Below are 15331 nucleotides of genomic sequence, written 5' to 3' on the forward strand. Positions count from 1 at the left end.
CGCACTGAATTAAAAAGCTGTCACTGTGAGCTGGTTTATTACTATTATGCAGACACAAGTGTGTTTTAAAGAAGAACCCCCAGGTACCCTACCTCTCAGAAGCTGCTAGCTCCTATTCCCCACCATACCCTCCCCTCAGGTGGGGGCTTCCCCAGGCCAGCTTAGAGGACTGGGCCTAAGGACTGTTTGCTTCTCCAGGGAGTTGGGCCCCTTGTGGATAGGGGAGGGTAGTAGGGAGGATCCCTCCAAGTTTGGGGTGCCATGGGCTACAGGAGTAGGCACAGGTCAGGCTAGGACTCTTGATTGCTCAGATGTTGGTCCAGACAGCCCCATGAGTCTTGACCCCACCTGGCTGTGATGAGGCAGGGATGACACTAAGGCAGCTCTCCCTCTAATAGTAGAGTTCCTGGTCCCACCAACCTGGGAGAGAGAGAGCAAAGACTCAGTGCTGGGGGCATGAGGGTCAGGGTGTAGGGTCTAGGACTCAGAGGTTATGGCAGTTTGATTTGGAGGTCAAGTGTTGAAGATCAAAGGTCAGGACAGCTGCTCTGAAAACACTTCAGCACTCACCCACCCCCAGGTCCCCAGTTTCCACACTCACTCCCTGGACAACAGCGAACTCCAAGTTTCCGGAGCTCATCATAGACAAAAATGAGGAGGCCAAAGGGCATGGGGACCAACCACCACTGGAATCTGAAGGCACAGGAGATGGCAAGGTGAAGGCTATTCTCAGGACTATGTTCCACATGCCCATCCCTCTACTCACACCTCGTGACCCCTTACCGAATGGGCATGAAGTTGAAGATGTTGGGCATTCCAGGGCAGTAGCACAGGAAGCAGCCAATGCAGACCTGAAACACGATGGCAATCACCAGGATCTTGTTCCTGCAGGTGGGACAGGGCGGGACAGGCTGGGCTCAGGATAAAAACAGCCATTAGGAATTTGGGGCCAGATAGAAATAAGGTACTGGGTCAAAGGAGACCAGATGTCGTTAGCAGCAGGAAGATGTTCTAAACTTTTAAACCAGAGTCGCCTGCACCTCTGCAGTAGGGGATGCTGGTCTTGTCAGCATCACCCCTTTAGCTGATGAAACACGGAAGGGCCAGTTGAGAGGCACTCGGTGGGAGATACTGACCAGCTATGATAAGGAATGTTAGCACCTGGCACCGGCACATCAGCATATTCAGTGCTGGTTTTGCTGCAGTAAGCCCTGGTCAGGACCTGATGGAAGTTGAGGCTAAGGCTTGAGGGCAGGGCTCAAGGGGCAGCTGGACACCTGAAGAATCCCTGCTGGAAGGCAGAGAGGCGGCGTGTCTTGCGAATGAGCACATCGGCAATCTGGCACATCTCGATGCTGATGAAGAACACTGTATAGCAGGTGTACTGCTGATACAGGCGCTGCCCAAATGTCTGTGAGCCAGAAGAAACAAGCAGCCTAAGTCCAGATGGAGAGCCTCTGCAGCCAGCTAGGCACTCAGGGCATGGGACCAGGAACCCTTAAAAGCTCCTTCCCCTGCATCAGAGCCTAGGGTGCAGGGAAAGGAGAGGTGCAGGATCTGCTAGTGTGAGGCCCAGAAACCTTGGTCGAGCAGAGCCAGGATGTCAGTGTGTAGATGACAGGTCAGGCCAATTGCTTTCCTAATGAAAGAACGGAGGTAGAATTTCCTGTGCACCCAAAAGGGATCTGGGAAAAATGAATTGGACTCCTAAGGCAGGATTTGCAAAGTCCAGTGATTCCAGGACCCAGGCAGAGGGCAAAAAATAAGTGAAGTAGGCCAGGTGGGCACATGGGGAACAGCACTGAAGATGGCAGTCACTATTAAGTCCATTTCTTTAATATAACTATTTTTAATATCAGCTAATTGTGTAGGGGACACTTTCTATACTCCAGGTACAAGTGTTTCACATATCTCATTTAATCTAATACTCCAATGAGGTAGATTAGTGGCACCCAAACTAAAGTGTGCATCAGAACCCCAGAAGGGCTGGTTAAAATACAGATTCCAGGCCCCACCTGCAATGTTTCTGACCCCAGAGGTATGGGGTGGTGACTGAGAATTTGCATTTCAAATAAGTTTCCATGTGGTGCTGATGCTGCTGGTCTGGGGGCCACACTGAACATCACTGAGGTATGAGTTATAGACATCAATGTCCTCTCCACTTTAGATGTGAGAAAACAGGCACAGTGAGGCAAAAGAACTTGTCCAGGGTTACACAGCAGTTAGGATCAATAGCATGCCATGAATCCAAGGGAGTCTGGCTCCAAGGTCTACATTTATAATCACAACAATAAATGTTTAAAGGTATCTGTAACTCTACAGGGCAAGCTAAACACACCTACCAACCAGGTCTGGCCTCTCTCTGCTCCAAACCTTCATTAAAGTCAGCCACAAATGCATAGTCGTATACTCTGTGTTAGTGATGCAGGGAAAATAACAGAATTGGGACCTGGTTTCACACCTGAGATGATATATTACTGTCAGGGCAGGGAGAGGACCCATCTGCATTTGGGATCATCAGAAGCAGGAGTTTGGAGTTCAATACAGTAATAGAAAAAGGCCCTTTACCCCAGAACTGGCAGAATCTAGGTGTCTGGGATGCTCTAGCTGAGCTCAGTCACACATGTACCAAACACACTAGACTGGTGGCATTGCAAATGAGGGAGTCATGGGACTCACCCACTCCTGGCCATAGCTGTCCTGCAGATCTTGTAGGTGGTGGTTCTCCCATTGTGGCCGCAGCCCCACACACAGCAGTGGGAACCAGCCCTCCTGGGCCATGGCTGTGAAGTAGTCAGTAAAGCCAGCAAATGACTGGATGGCACCTGAGAGAGGCAGGGAGACAAGAGATGGAACACAGAGAGACAGGGACACAAAAAAAAACATACACAGAGTCAGGAATATACACACAGAGACAGGGACATAACAGTGACATGAGAATGACAGGAACATAGGCAGTGACAGGTGTGGAGACACAGAGATAAGGACCCCAAGACAGATTGATAAGAACACAAGAGACAGGGTACAGAGAGTGACAGAGACATCTGGAGGTCTCAAAAAATGACAAAAGAATGCAACAACCCAGAGTCAGGATCATAGAGAACAGGGCCAGAGATGGAGAAGGGATGGAGGGGACTATAGAGATCATTATGTGCAGATAAGGACTCAGAATGACAGGGACCCAGGATCAAATGCAGAGATCAAGATCCAGAACAAGACAGAGCCACAGGTAGAGACCCCAAAGCAGGTGAGCAGCTTTGCAGGAGAGCTCAGGCTTCCCAGCCCCATGGGCACTCACCAATCTGGAAGTAGGAGTAGGCAGCCAGGGGTTCATTGACCAATCGGTCACGCTTTGGGTTCCGTGGACGCAGATGCATGATGTCACTCTCAGCCTTCTCATATGCCAGGGACACAGATGGGAACTGGCCAAGAGCAGAAGGAACCTGGGTTAAGAGTTCGCCTGGGCCCCTGTCCCTACTCTCTAGAGCTCTCTTCCCCATTGCTAGTGGGGAGGGATAAAACTGAGATTAGGAGACAGGATCAGCAGTGACCACACCTTCCTGGACAACTTGGATCCAGCTGGCCCCAATCAAGAGTATTGGCATGTCTGTCTTGGTGTCCATCTCCATCATAACATCTGTATTAATCTACTCTCTTGCATGTTCTCTCCCTATCTCTGTCTCCTCCCTTGCTGTTGCCTCTTCCTTCTCTTCCTTCTCCTCTCTCTATTTTTGCTCTGGGGTACTCTGGTCTTGGCCCTTCTTTCTCTCCCTTTGTTTCTTTGCCCTTGTCCCTGGTCTCTTTTCTCTGTGACTGTGTCTCTGCTTTTGTGTCTCTCTGTTTCTTCCTCTATGTCTGCCACTATCTCTGTTTCTCTGTATCCATTCTGTCTTTGTATTCTCCTCTGAATTCCACCCCATATATGTGTGACTACAGAGTGGCAGTAGAATGTACTGATCAAGAACACAGGCTCTCAGGCATCTGACTGCCTGGCCTCAAATTCCCACTGTGTCACTTATTAGCTGTGTGACCTGAGGCAAGGTACTCAACCTACCTATGCCTCAATGAGCTCATCAGTAAGATGAGAGTGATAAATAAAACTCATGTCATAGAGTCATTATGACAAAATTAAGTAAATTAATGTGTTCCTGGCCCAGACTAGGCACTGTGTAAGTTGTTGAATAAACACGTCAACATGGCCAGCACCTGGCTACATCTGTGGCTATATCTGTGACTCTTTCCCATCTGTCTGCCTTAAGATCTATCTGATGGTATTTTTTGTCCATACCTGTTGAGCAATGTCTATCTGTGATCCAAGTTTAGCCAGACATCTGTATCTTTTAATAGATTTATTTATCTGAGTGTTTGTATCTGAGTCCATGTGTGTCCATGGGTTTTGGCCATGCCTACCTGAGTGTCTACCTTTGTGTCCATGTCCATAGTTCTGCCTGTATCTATCCGCCTGCCTGTGTCTCCACGTCTGGCTGTTGTATATACACCTTATTTGTGTTGATCTGTGTCCAAGAATGTCCATGGTGGTTTCTGCCCATCCTGTCTATGGGCACACATCTATGGGCATGTATGGGTGGGTGCATTGGGGCTGTAGACTCACAATGTCAGTGCAAAGTTCTATGAAGAGGATGGTGATGCACCCAAGGGGCAAGGGCACACTGACAGTGATGTAGATAAGATACGGTGTCAGTTCAGGGATGTTCTTGGTCAATGTGTAGGCGATGGACTTCTTCAGGTTGTCAAAGATCAGTCGGCCTATGGGAGTACAGCAGACACCTCAGTCTCCTCACAGCCCACTTCCTCCTGTGCCCACAATGCCTGCCCCTATCTCTGACTCAGCCCGGACCCTGCTCTACGCCCGTCACAATGGAGGCAAAGTTGTCATCCAGAAGGATCATGTCGGCTGCATTTTTGGCAGCATCCGAGCCAGCAATGCCCATGGCCACACCAATGTCTGCTTTCTTCAGAGCTGGGGAGTCATTCACACCATCCCCTGTCACAGCCACAATTGCACCCTGCAGGTAATGGGCAGGTGGTCAGTGAAAGGCCATCCCAGGGCCAGTCCAGCCCATCTGCCCACCTTCATCATCAGGGTCGCACCAGTCGCTGGCAGCTCTCCACAATCACTAGCTTCTGCTGGGGACTGGTGCGAGCAAACACCATCTCAGGGTGGGTGCGCAGCACCTCAACCAGCTCTGATGGGTCCATGTCCTTCAGCTGCATGCCATTGATCACACAGGCACGGGCATCCCTGCAGAGGAAGATGAGAGGGCACCATTGGGGCTTTGGTCTGCGAGGGTATGGAAAGAACCATGGGGAGGGCTGAAGAGGCCTTACTTCCGATTAACCTGGTCCACAGGCACACGGAGCCGGGCAGCAATGTCCTCAACTGTCTCACTGCCTTCTGAGATGATGCCCACACTGGCTGCAATGGCCTTGGCTGTGATGGGGTGATCACCTGTCACCATGATCACCTGTGCAGAGGGCAAGCAGATCCTTGACCCCTTCAGATCAGCCCAATCTCCCTGTCTTCCCTTGTGATACATGCATTCATTTATTCAACCAATTGTGACCACCGGCTATATGCTGAGAAACAGCAGGGACAAAAAAAAATCCCTGTCCTCATGGAGGTGACATTCTGATGTGGGAGGCAGACAAGTTTTAAATTAGAAATGAATGACATGCATGTTAGAAGGAGGGGAAAAATTAAACTGGGTAAAGGGGATTGCAAGCATTAGATTTAAAAAAAAAGTAGTGGTTCAGTTTTAAGTGCATCCAGCGAAAATCTTGTCAAGAAGGTGACATTTGAGCAGACACCTGAAAGAGGTGAAAGTTGGCCACGTGGATATCTGGTGGAAGAGTATTCCTGGCAGAGGGAACAATCAATGCAAAATGAGAGAGGAGTGACCATGCCTGAACTGTTGGAGGAACAGCAGGTGGGACAACATGACTGGAGAAGAGCAAATAAGAGCTAGAGGGCTGAGTAATGAGCTCAGAAAGATAATACTGCCCAGATCTTATAGGGTCTTACAGACTATTGGAAAGATTTGGGCGATGCTTACTTAGCATTGGTTCCCCAACCCTTGATTTGTCTTTGGAGAGCCACTCATCCCCTCAGCTTGAAGTTGAGACCCTGGCCAAGATTGGGCAGGTAAACCCAGACCTGGACAAACAAGATATTCCACCCCCCAAACACAGTGACTGGTTCAGGGATGAACTTGTGATCCAATCTAGTGCAACTGCAAAAGAGGCACTCTTTCTGTGGATGCCTGAACAGGTAAGTTGGAGCTGCTGGGGGTTGAGGCGGGGTGGTTGGTCACCTCTATCTACCAAATGAAGAGACTACTTGAGAATAAAGCCAGCAGAAAGAAAGGCAGAGCTGGCATAGGGAGAAGGGCAAATTCATAATGACAATGAACACTTGGATCCAGCTATAGCTGAAGCTTCATTCCCCAGAACTTTTTAGTTTCATGAACCAACATATTCCATTTTTGGTTCAAGCTAATTTCAGATATCACAGGGTTCCTCATCCCCAAATACTCCCATCATCTGTTCTTACCCCACCTGGTCCTTTCCCAAGTGACTTACCCGAATGCCTGCTGTGCGGCACTTGAGCACAGCATCGGGGACAGTGGCCCGGGGTGGGTCTATCATGGATACAAGTCCCGCAAAGCACAGGCCACTAGTTGGAAAGTTCATGGCCTCCACGTCAAAGGCATAGCCAGGTGGGTAGTCCTTCTCACTCAGGTAGAGCTGGCAGAAGCCTGATCAGAAAACAGGGAAGTCAAAGAGGAACCTTGGGTGGAACCTTTGCTAGAAAGGCTAGGTGGTGAACAAAATAATCAGGCCTCTTGTACTAAGCATCCATGGATGCCTGACCCTGTGCTGAATTCTTCATTCACATTATCTGAATCCATCCTCACATCCACTCTATGAGTCTACTAATATCCTCACCTTGCAGATGAGGCTTAGAGAGGGGGAAATTCTTGCCAGTGGTCACACAGCAAGTAAAATGAAAACTCCAGACTTGGACCACAGGTCTGTGACTGCCAGAGTTGAGGCAGGGGTTAGGGAGGTTTAAGAAGTCAGGACAAAATTGAGGGAGGTCAGAGGTCAGGACAAGGATTGGGGAAAGTCTCAAGGTGAGGCAGGGATTGTGGAAGGTCAAAGGGTGGAGAGGAGAACTCTAAAAGGTGAAAGTGAAAGCAAACGCAGGTCATCATCAACTGGGGCATGAGCTGGGAAAACCAGGGTCAGTTCAGATCAGGATAGGGAAGGTCCAGGTGAGGACAGGTCTGGAGAGGCTGGGTCAAGATAGGAATAGAGGATAGACATGGAAAAACGAAGGTGAGTGTGTAGACTGGGGCAGGCCAGCTGTCAGCCAGGGGTGGGAAAAGGCAGGGTAACGGCTGTCCAGGGAAGATTGGCCTCAGCCTGTTCCAGCTCCACCTTACATTCCCGTTTATCCCCTACCCTGCCTTGAGGGTCTCACCCAGCACCCGTTCGCCCAGGCCTCCCAGGCTGAGGTATGCAGTCTGGAAGGCCTCACGCCATTGCTCGTCCAGCGGCAGCTCCTGGCCCTTGATGAGGATGGAGCTACAGCGCTCCAGCACGCGCTCGGGGGCGCCCTTCATCACCAGCACGTGCCGCGGGTCCCGCGGGTCCTCCAGTGTGTGGATGGACAGCTGTGGAAGAGGCCGAGGAGGGAGGGGACGAAGCTAACAGCGCAGTGGCGCTGCCCCGAAGAGCCTTGAGAGGGTAAGGTGGTCACGTCCTCTCTAGAGGCCCAGGCTTGGGACGGGGCTGTACGTAGTTAGGGGCCTGGGTGTGCGGAATGGACTTAATTAGCACCGGAGTTAGGCTGGCGGCATTTGGATTGCGACCTACCGCCATGGAAGGCCTGACAGCTGAGAGCAAACTAAGGGGCTGTGGGCGAGACAGGAGACAGGTGGGAGGGAGGAACCCCCGCCATAGGCCAGCCCACAATGCGGCCCACAGTCGGCCACGCTTGCTGTGGATGGGAGTGAGCCTTGGGCAGTGCCGGCCCTGGCGGGCTCAGACCTGGAACTTGTTGGTTGAGTTGAAGGGGATCTCGCAGACTTTGGGGAAGCGCTCGCGGTAGCCCATAGCGTTGCCCAGCGTCAGCTCCGAGAATTTTAGCAGCGCCGTCTCTGACGCGTCCCCAATCACGATGCGCTGGTAATGGGGACCGGTGTCAGGTGTGAGCCGGACTGCTCCGGGCTCCTGGTATACCCCGAGAGCCCCGGGCTCTCACCTTTGGCACGGGAACCGCGTCCTGGCCAGACTTGAAGGCAGCGCGGTTGCACAGGGTGAGCACTCGGCACAGTGCCCGCCAGGTCTCCGAGGACTGGTCAAACGTCTGCCCTGAAGAACAGACGTCCAGGCTGGGTGCACGAGGGGACTACACGCCACACCAGACCCAAGTGTGGGCACTCCCACATCAAAACCGAGTCCTCCCGGTACATTTCGAACAAGATTCCCTCCCCAGACCTGTGTGGGACCCAACCGCTTCCTTCATACTCCGGGACAGAGCCTTCTCTGCAGACCCAGTATGGAACCCCATAGGAGACTCCATAGGAGACTCCATACCAAGCCCCTTCACGGACCTGGACCCATCTGGATGGAGTTCCTCTCCATTAATCCAAAGCCCTCCCCAGATTCCTTTCAGTAACCTCAGGGCTCCCATCTAAGCCTCCACGGTCTACCAGAGCCTGCCAGAGCCCCGTCTCCTTCCACTCCCAAACCTGACTGATCTTCTGTGGTGTCAGCTGAGTGGATGTGATTGTCAAACCACAGGTGGGACACAGTCATGCGGTTCTGAGTGAGGGTGCCTGTCTTGTCAGAGCAGATCACTGACGTGGAGCCCAGTGTCTCCACTGCTTCCAGATTCTTGACCACACAGTTCTTGCTGGCCAGCCTCTTGGCTGTCAGAGACAGGCAGACCTGGGGGAAGGGTGAGGAAAGCCAGTGTGGGGCCTGTCCTTGCTTCTAGCCCCACTTCCCTTCTCTCAGCATTGAGGATCCTTCACCCCAGCCACAGTACTGAGTATGCAACATTTCTTTTCAAAACCCAGGCTTCTTCTTGTCTCCACACTTTTGTCCAGCCTGTACTTGCTACTTGGGATGCCTCCCCAATTTGCCCAGGTAAACATAGCCAGGCCCCTCTGTAAGCTGCCTTAGCGGAGGTTCTATAAATTCTCTTATCAACATGATCAAAATGAGAAAACAAACATTCCCTCAGCCTCCTCTGAACTGACTGTTGACAGAAGTCCACACCCTTAAGCTTCAGCCTCCTTTAGTCAGGGACCCTGCCTGTCCGTCTCTGAGTTCTCAGCATGTGGCACAGGACATGACCCACAGTAGCCTCAGTGGATGTTTGCTGAGTGAATGGATAGGGGTAGAGACGAGGGGTGGGAGGGAAAGATGGATGATAAGGTGGGTGGGAGGATGAGAGGTGAATGGATGGAGGGACACACAGGGAGAGGGTGGAGGGAAGCCTGGATGAATGGACAGGTGGACAGCCCTGTCAGCTCTCTACACCTCTCTTCTGCCTCCACAACTCACCGTGACAGTGGCCAGCAGACCCTCAGGCACATAAGCTACCACAATGGCCATGAAGAAGACCATGGCCCGCAGGAAAGTGTAGCCAATGCACATGGCCACCACAAAAAATGTGGCACCAAAGAGGATGGCCAGGCCTGCGATGATGTCCACAAAATGTTCAATCTCGATAGCAATGGGTGTTTTCTCATTTTCTACTCCAGATGCCAGTGATGCAATGCGCCCAATGATGGTGCGGTCACCTGTGTTCACCACCAGCCCCTGTGCTGTGCCTGCAGTGGGGCCAAAAGGGTGACTCAGAACTGAGAGGGCAGCAGTGGGGTGTGCACAGCAGTGTGAACTGAAGGAAGAGGGTAGCAATAATGGGAGCTAGAGAAGTAATATGACCTAAAGAGGTGGCAGTCATGTGAAGTGGGAGGCAGTGTGCCTCAGAATGTAGCAAAAGAGGGGCAGTGGAGGCAGTGATGGGGAGTGTCAGCTGGGCAAGTAGGCAAAGGCCTCACAGACCCTCGAGGCACATAGTGGAGAAGAAGGCGATGTTGCGGGTCTCCAGTGGGCTCTCGTGTGTACATTCGGGGGAGCGGGTCTGCGGCTCAGACTCTCCAGTCAGAGAGGAGTTGTCCACCTTGCAGCCCTGGGCCTGAAGGATGCGGATATCAGCTGGCACTCGATCGCCACCTTTCATCTCCACTAGGTCACCAACCACAAGCTGATCTGCATTGATCTGGAACTTGTCCCCATCTCGGATCACAGTTGCTTGCTATGAGACAGGGGAAATTGAGTTGTAGTGGGCAACAGATGGGGGTGGAATTTGCTGAGTGAAATAGGGATGTGGGAAGATGAACAAGGGGACGAATTAAGGATCTATGGGGAGAGATGGAGGCCAAGGACAAAGAGCAAGCTGGGCCTGTTGGGAGAGGGCCACACAGAAGCCAGGAGCCTGCCTGAGCTGATGTGGAGTCTCTGGAATCTGGAGTGGTTGGAGGCTGGGGGAACCCACCTGGGGCACAAGATTCTTGAAGCTGGCAATGATGTTGGTGCTCTTAAATTCCTGATAGTAACCAAAGCAGCCGGTGACCACAACCACAGCAATGAGGGCCAGTGCTAGGTATAGCTAGGGGAGGAGAAGTGAGGACTGGCTTATGTATAAGAGCTGGAAGCTCCCTGTACAAGATCTCCTGTCTGCTCCCTGGTCCTCTGGTGTTCTTGTGGCCACTTCCACCATGGATTTCCCCACTCTACTAGGAAGACTCATGCACTATTCCCTGTGGCCTTCATCTCCTATCCTCATATTCTTCATATCTCATGTTCAACTGCCCTGTATTGTCAGTGTCTTGTGTTCCTGTATAGCATATTCTCTGGCTCCTGAGTCTTAGGTTGCCCATGTCCCCATATCCTATGATTTGTGCCCAATGTCACTATACACCTTGGTGGTATGTGTTCCTTTTTCCTGTGTCCTTCAAGTCTTGCATTCCACATGTCCACTTCCATTTGTCTCTTCATGCTTCATTTTCTGTCTTTATAATCTGCCTGCCATCCTCTGTGTGCTCTATACCCAATAGTAACTGTGCCTTCATGTCCCCATTTCTGAGTGTGTGCTGCTGATCTTATACTTCATATTCTGTGAACTCCACAGTGTCTCAGATTCCAAATTCCAAGTACCTATGTCTAGTGTCTTTCAAGTCTATGTACTTCTGAGTCTTCATCCTATGTCACATTCAGTGTTACATGTCCCTAAGTCTCCATGTCTCTTGTTCTGACCCCTGTCATATATCTAATGTCCTCTTGTCCTGCATCTTGATATTCTCTCTGTCTCTATGCTTCCATGTTTAATGGCTTATGTCTCTCCATGTACTGTATCCTGAGTCTTGTGTCCCTAGTCTTGTGTCCTTTATGTCCCTACGCCCTTGTGGCCCATGTCTGAGTCCCAATGTCCCTTATGCCCTCTGTCCTTGATCTGTCCCATGTTCTGTTTCCCAAGTCCCTTATCTTAAGTATTGCATTTCTTTGTCCTTGTATCCCTGCCTATGTCCTCCATACCTGAGACACATTCTCCACTGTGACTCCTGTAACCTTGGGTCTGTTCCACATCCAAATGCCCTTCATCCCCTCCATGATCATGTCTTCCAACTGCATTTCTGTGTCTCTATATCCCCACCCTATGTCCCTGGTGTCCTGACTTCCATGCTTCAAGTTGTCTGTCCTCTGGGTTCCTGCGTTCAGTGTCTGTACCCCAGCATCTGCCACTCACATTGTCATCAGTGGTGAGGTCACCCTCGCTGGCCTGGATGCCAAAGGCAATGAGACATATGGCAGCAGCTACCCACATGAGGCATTGCAGACCACCTGCCAGCTGCCTTGCGAACTTGACGTACTCTGGGGTACCCTTTGGTGGCCGCAGCGCATTAGGCCCATCCCGCAGCAGCAGCTCCGTGGCCAAGCTGGCAGACAGGCCCTGGGGACAGGGTGGGATGGGGTGATCGTGGCCACTAAGGGCTTTCCTCCCCCTATACACTCTTCAGGGGCTGGCTCTTCTGTCTCTCCTTCCTGTTCCCCTCTCTCTGTTCCCCTCATCTGCCTTGCACCTCTTCATTTGATTCCGCGTCTTTGTCTCTGTTCTTGTTCCTTTCCCCTCCCAACCTTTATGTAACTCTTTGTGTCTCTCTCCTCTCTCCTCTTTCTGTCTGTCTTCCTGTTGTCTATGCTCCTGTTTCTTTTTCTTGCCCATGTCTCTGCCTCTCTCTCTATCTCTGATTGTCTTGGTTTTTTTCCTCTCTCTCTCTCTCCCTCCCTTTCTCACTAATGCATTTTCCCTTTTTTCTCCCTTTTTCTCTCCTTTCCACCTTTCCCTTTCTCTGTACCCACTCCTCCCTCTACCCCCAGCTCACCTTGGTTGCACTGGTCTGGTATTTCTGCTCCAGCTCTGCCACTGACAGCTGGTGGTCATTCTGTGTAGTGAGGGCAGGACATTCGCTGTCCACCTCTCACTGGCCCCCACTCCAGCCCCCAACCCAGCCCTTCAGGTCCATGCTTACAATCTCCATCTCCTTCTTCATGTTCTCCAGCTTCTCCTTTTTCTTGCCCCCTCCACTGCCTGCCTTCTTCTTGCTCAGCTTGGCTGCCATGTCTCCACCAGGGCCAGGACCCAGCTCTACTGAGTACAACTCGTAATTCTCCTAGGAACAGAGGAAGAGGCGAGGCATCAGATCCCACCAGAACCCCTGCCCCCAATCCCTGCCCCTGACCCCTGGCCTCAGGCCCCACTCACTGCCTTCCCCATGGTTCCCAGTGCAGTCACCCTCCTTTGCCAAGACAGATCCTGGGTCTGGACCAGCCAGCCCTGATATACCCAGGGAAGGAGGAGGTGTGGCAGGACTGGCCTGATTACAGCTGATTACAGGGCTCCTTGGGGTAACCTCTAGGCCTGGACAGCTCAGGCATTCCTTATTGGGCTGCCCAATGAGCCCAGACCCCATCACCACCTGCCACTGAGATCAGGGAACCAGTGGGAATATCCATAGTAACAAGAAAAATAGCAAATGTATGTGCCATTATGTGCCAGGCACTGTGCTGAGGACTTTCATGTGGTAATTTATTTAACCTCACAACAACCCTCTGAGATGAGTACTATTCTTACCCTGCCTTATAGATGGGGAGAGTGAGGCACAAAGGGGTGACATCCCTTGTTCATTGACTCCAAGATAAGATGTAAAAGAATCAGAACTCAAAACCAGATAGGTTGGTTACAGAGTGTCCATTTTTAAGCCATATTGTCACACCTGGATGGGGAGGGTGCTCCCAACAGTCGCTATAACAGCTGTTGTTCATGGAGTTGTTACTGTGCACTGGGTCTGCTCCTTGTGCTTTGTGCAAATGTTTCATTAGTTTCTCATAACAGCCATGTTCCATTGTACAAATGAGGAAACTGAGGCACAGAGAGGCTAAGAACTTTGCCTAAGGTTCAGGGACGAGTAAGTATCAGGGACAGGATTCCAGCCCACATTGGACGTGGAGCCTGGTTTGTATAAGGGATCACCAACAAAAAACCCAAAACCTCACAGTTGCAGTGCCAAGTATGTCCAGATACTGCATATATGTAATCTCATGGATCCTTGCAACAAACCCCTGTGAAGGTAGCACCCTCATTCCCATTGTGCAGAGGGGGAAACTCAGGCTCCAAGAAATTCGAGGAAGATTCCTAGAGTTACTCTACACACCCAGCTGTAGCCATCACAGCTCTCAGTCATTCTGCTGTCTCCACCCCAACCTGCCAGATGGATAAACCAAAGTGCAAAGTGGGAAAATTTGTGTCCCAGGGTCCTGGATTGATCTTGGTACTTGGTGTATGGTGCCAGGTTTGAGGACTGGGGACCTCATCCCAGTCCTCCTGGCAGGAATCTCTGTGGGCAGCAATGTGGGACTGGTTGAATGCTGGGTCCTTGATATCTCATGTTTGGGCCTGAGGGGTAGACGTGTATCCAGGGGCAGGTGTGGGTGTATCCAATAAGATAATTGCCTTGGTGATGTCCTTCTCCTCTGGGGCAAGTCACCTGAGAAAGTCAAAGCTGTCAAGCAGTCCCAGATCCTTCCCACACCTACCCAGCTGATTATCCCAAGCCTGCTACAGGAAACCCCAAACCAGAGGCAGGTGGGGCCACAATGTGTCCACTAGCTTACTGGGATTTCATTTCTCTGGGCTGCACGTGTAAAACAGCTTGTGTCACTCCCCTGCTTACAACCTTCTAGCGGCTTCCCTTTTCTCTCAGAACAAACACTACAATCATTCCAGCAAGATCTGGCTCAAGCTCACCTCTCCTGGCTCAATCTCTACTATGGTTCCACTGGCATTTGGCCTCCTTGCTGCACTTTGTACAGACTATGGTCATTCCTGCCCCAGGGCCTTTGCACTTGCAGCTTTTCTGACTGGTACACTTCCTTAGATACCTGCATGGCTGTTTCTCACCTCCAGATCTCAGCTCAAATGTCACCTCTTCAGAGAGTTCTCACTTGTATATTGCACATTCTATCAGGCTCCAGCCACTCACCCTTCTTTACTCACACTTCATATGTGACCCAGAACAGTGCCCCAGGCTCACAGCAGATCCTCCACAAACATCCCTGAATGTTGAATACTATCCATCTCACCCAGTGGTTAGGAATGTTCATCAACAAATATGGTGAACTGGGCAGGCCCTGAGGAAGTCTTAGTCACTGGGAATTCCTCAAGTGCCCCTCACTGTCACCAGTCCTCCCACCCTGGCCTACCAGCCCACTACCTGCCAAAGTGTCCAGGGCCTGAGGCAGATATGGGGTCATGTCTGCACAGATTAGGGAAACTTAAGACCTAGTCACAGATGCAGAGACTGAGACACTATCACTGGCAGTAGATGGCTGACCTGTGATATTGTGCAGACCTTTGTCAAAACTCAAAGACTGTCCTTCTCTGGTGTCTGACTCCTTTGTTTTCTCATTTCTTAGTTTTATAATTCTATAATAATTTCTAACCTTTTATTTTAACTATGTCAAACCTATAAGTTATAGATATAGTAAAGTGACCACTGGCCTACTCTTAACCTAAACTTAATGATTTCACCACATTTGTACTAGATAGATGGATGATAGATAGATACATAGATACATAGATAGATATCTTTTTAAGTTTTGGCTGAATCATTTGAAAGTAAATTGGGAACAGGATGCTTATCCATAAATACTCAGGCATGTGTCTCCTATAAAT

General features: G+C 50.8%; 1 protein-coding gene across 3 annotated transcripts; it reads right to left on the bottom strand.

Annotated features, from left to right (window-relative positions):
- Positions 1–5: 5 nt before the first annotated feature.
- Positions 6–12952, bottom strand: ATP4A (ATPase H+/K+ transporting subunit alpha). Of its 3 annotated transcripts, XM_045846704.1 has the most exons (22): positions 12863–12952; positions 12630–12770; positions 12483–12542; positions 11846–12049; positions 10595–10708; positions 10102–10354; positions 9598–9866; positions 8778–8976; positions 8288–8397; positions 8074–8208; positions 7505–7697; positions 6601–6776; positions 5350–5486; positions 5113–5263; positions 4859–5027; positions 4613–4767; positions 3299–3422; positions 2680–2825; positions 1278–1411; positions 784–885; positions 602–693; positions 6–420 (listed from the first exon to the last, which is right to left on the bottom strand). In XM_045846704.1, the coding sequence occupies exons 1-22, from the start codon at positions 12872–12874 to the stop codon at positions 392–394; spliced, it is 3105 nt and encodes a 1034-aa protein (XP_045702660.1). In that variant the 5' UTR covers positions 12875–12952; the 3' UTR covers positions 6–391. The 3 variants fall into 3 exon arrangements, with proteins under 3 accessions (XP_045702660.1, XP_045702662.1, XP_045702661.1); XM_045846706.1 differs by lacking the exon at positions 11846–12049; XM_045846705.1 differs by lacking the exon at positions 602–693.
- Between the last annotated feature and the right edge of the window lie 2379 nt (positions 12953–15331).

This window comes from Phyllostomus hastatus, unplaced genomic scaffold, assembly GCF_019186645.2.
Source record: "Phyllostomus hastatus isolate PE091 unplaced genomic scaffold, TTU_PhHast_1.1 phas_contig_5, whole genome shotgun sequence".
NCBI lineage: Eukaryota > Metazoa > Chordata > Mammalia > Chiroptera > Phyllostomidae > Phyllostomus > Phyllostomus hastatus.

Excerpts from the sequence above, each read along its gene's own strand:
- ATP4A (XM_045846704.1), bottom strand. Across the intron at positions 10,709-11,845 it reads ACCTCACCACTGATGACAAT|CTATACCTAGCACTGGCCCT; the intron begins GTGAGTGGCAGA and ends CTCCTCCCCTAG. Across the intron at positions 5,264-5,349 it reads GTGGACCAGGTTAATCGGAA|GGATGCCCGTGCCTGTGTGA; the intron begins GTAAGGCCTCTT and ends CTTCCTCTGCAG.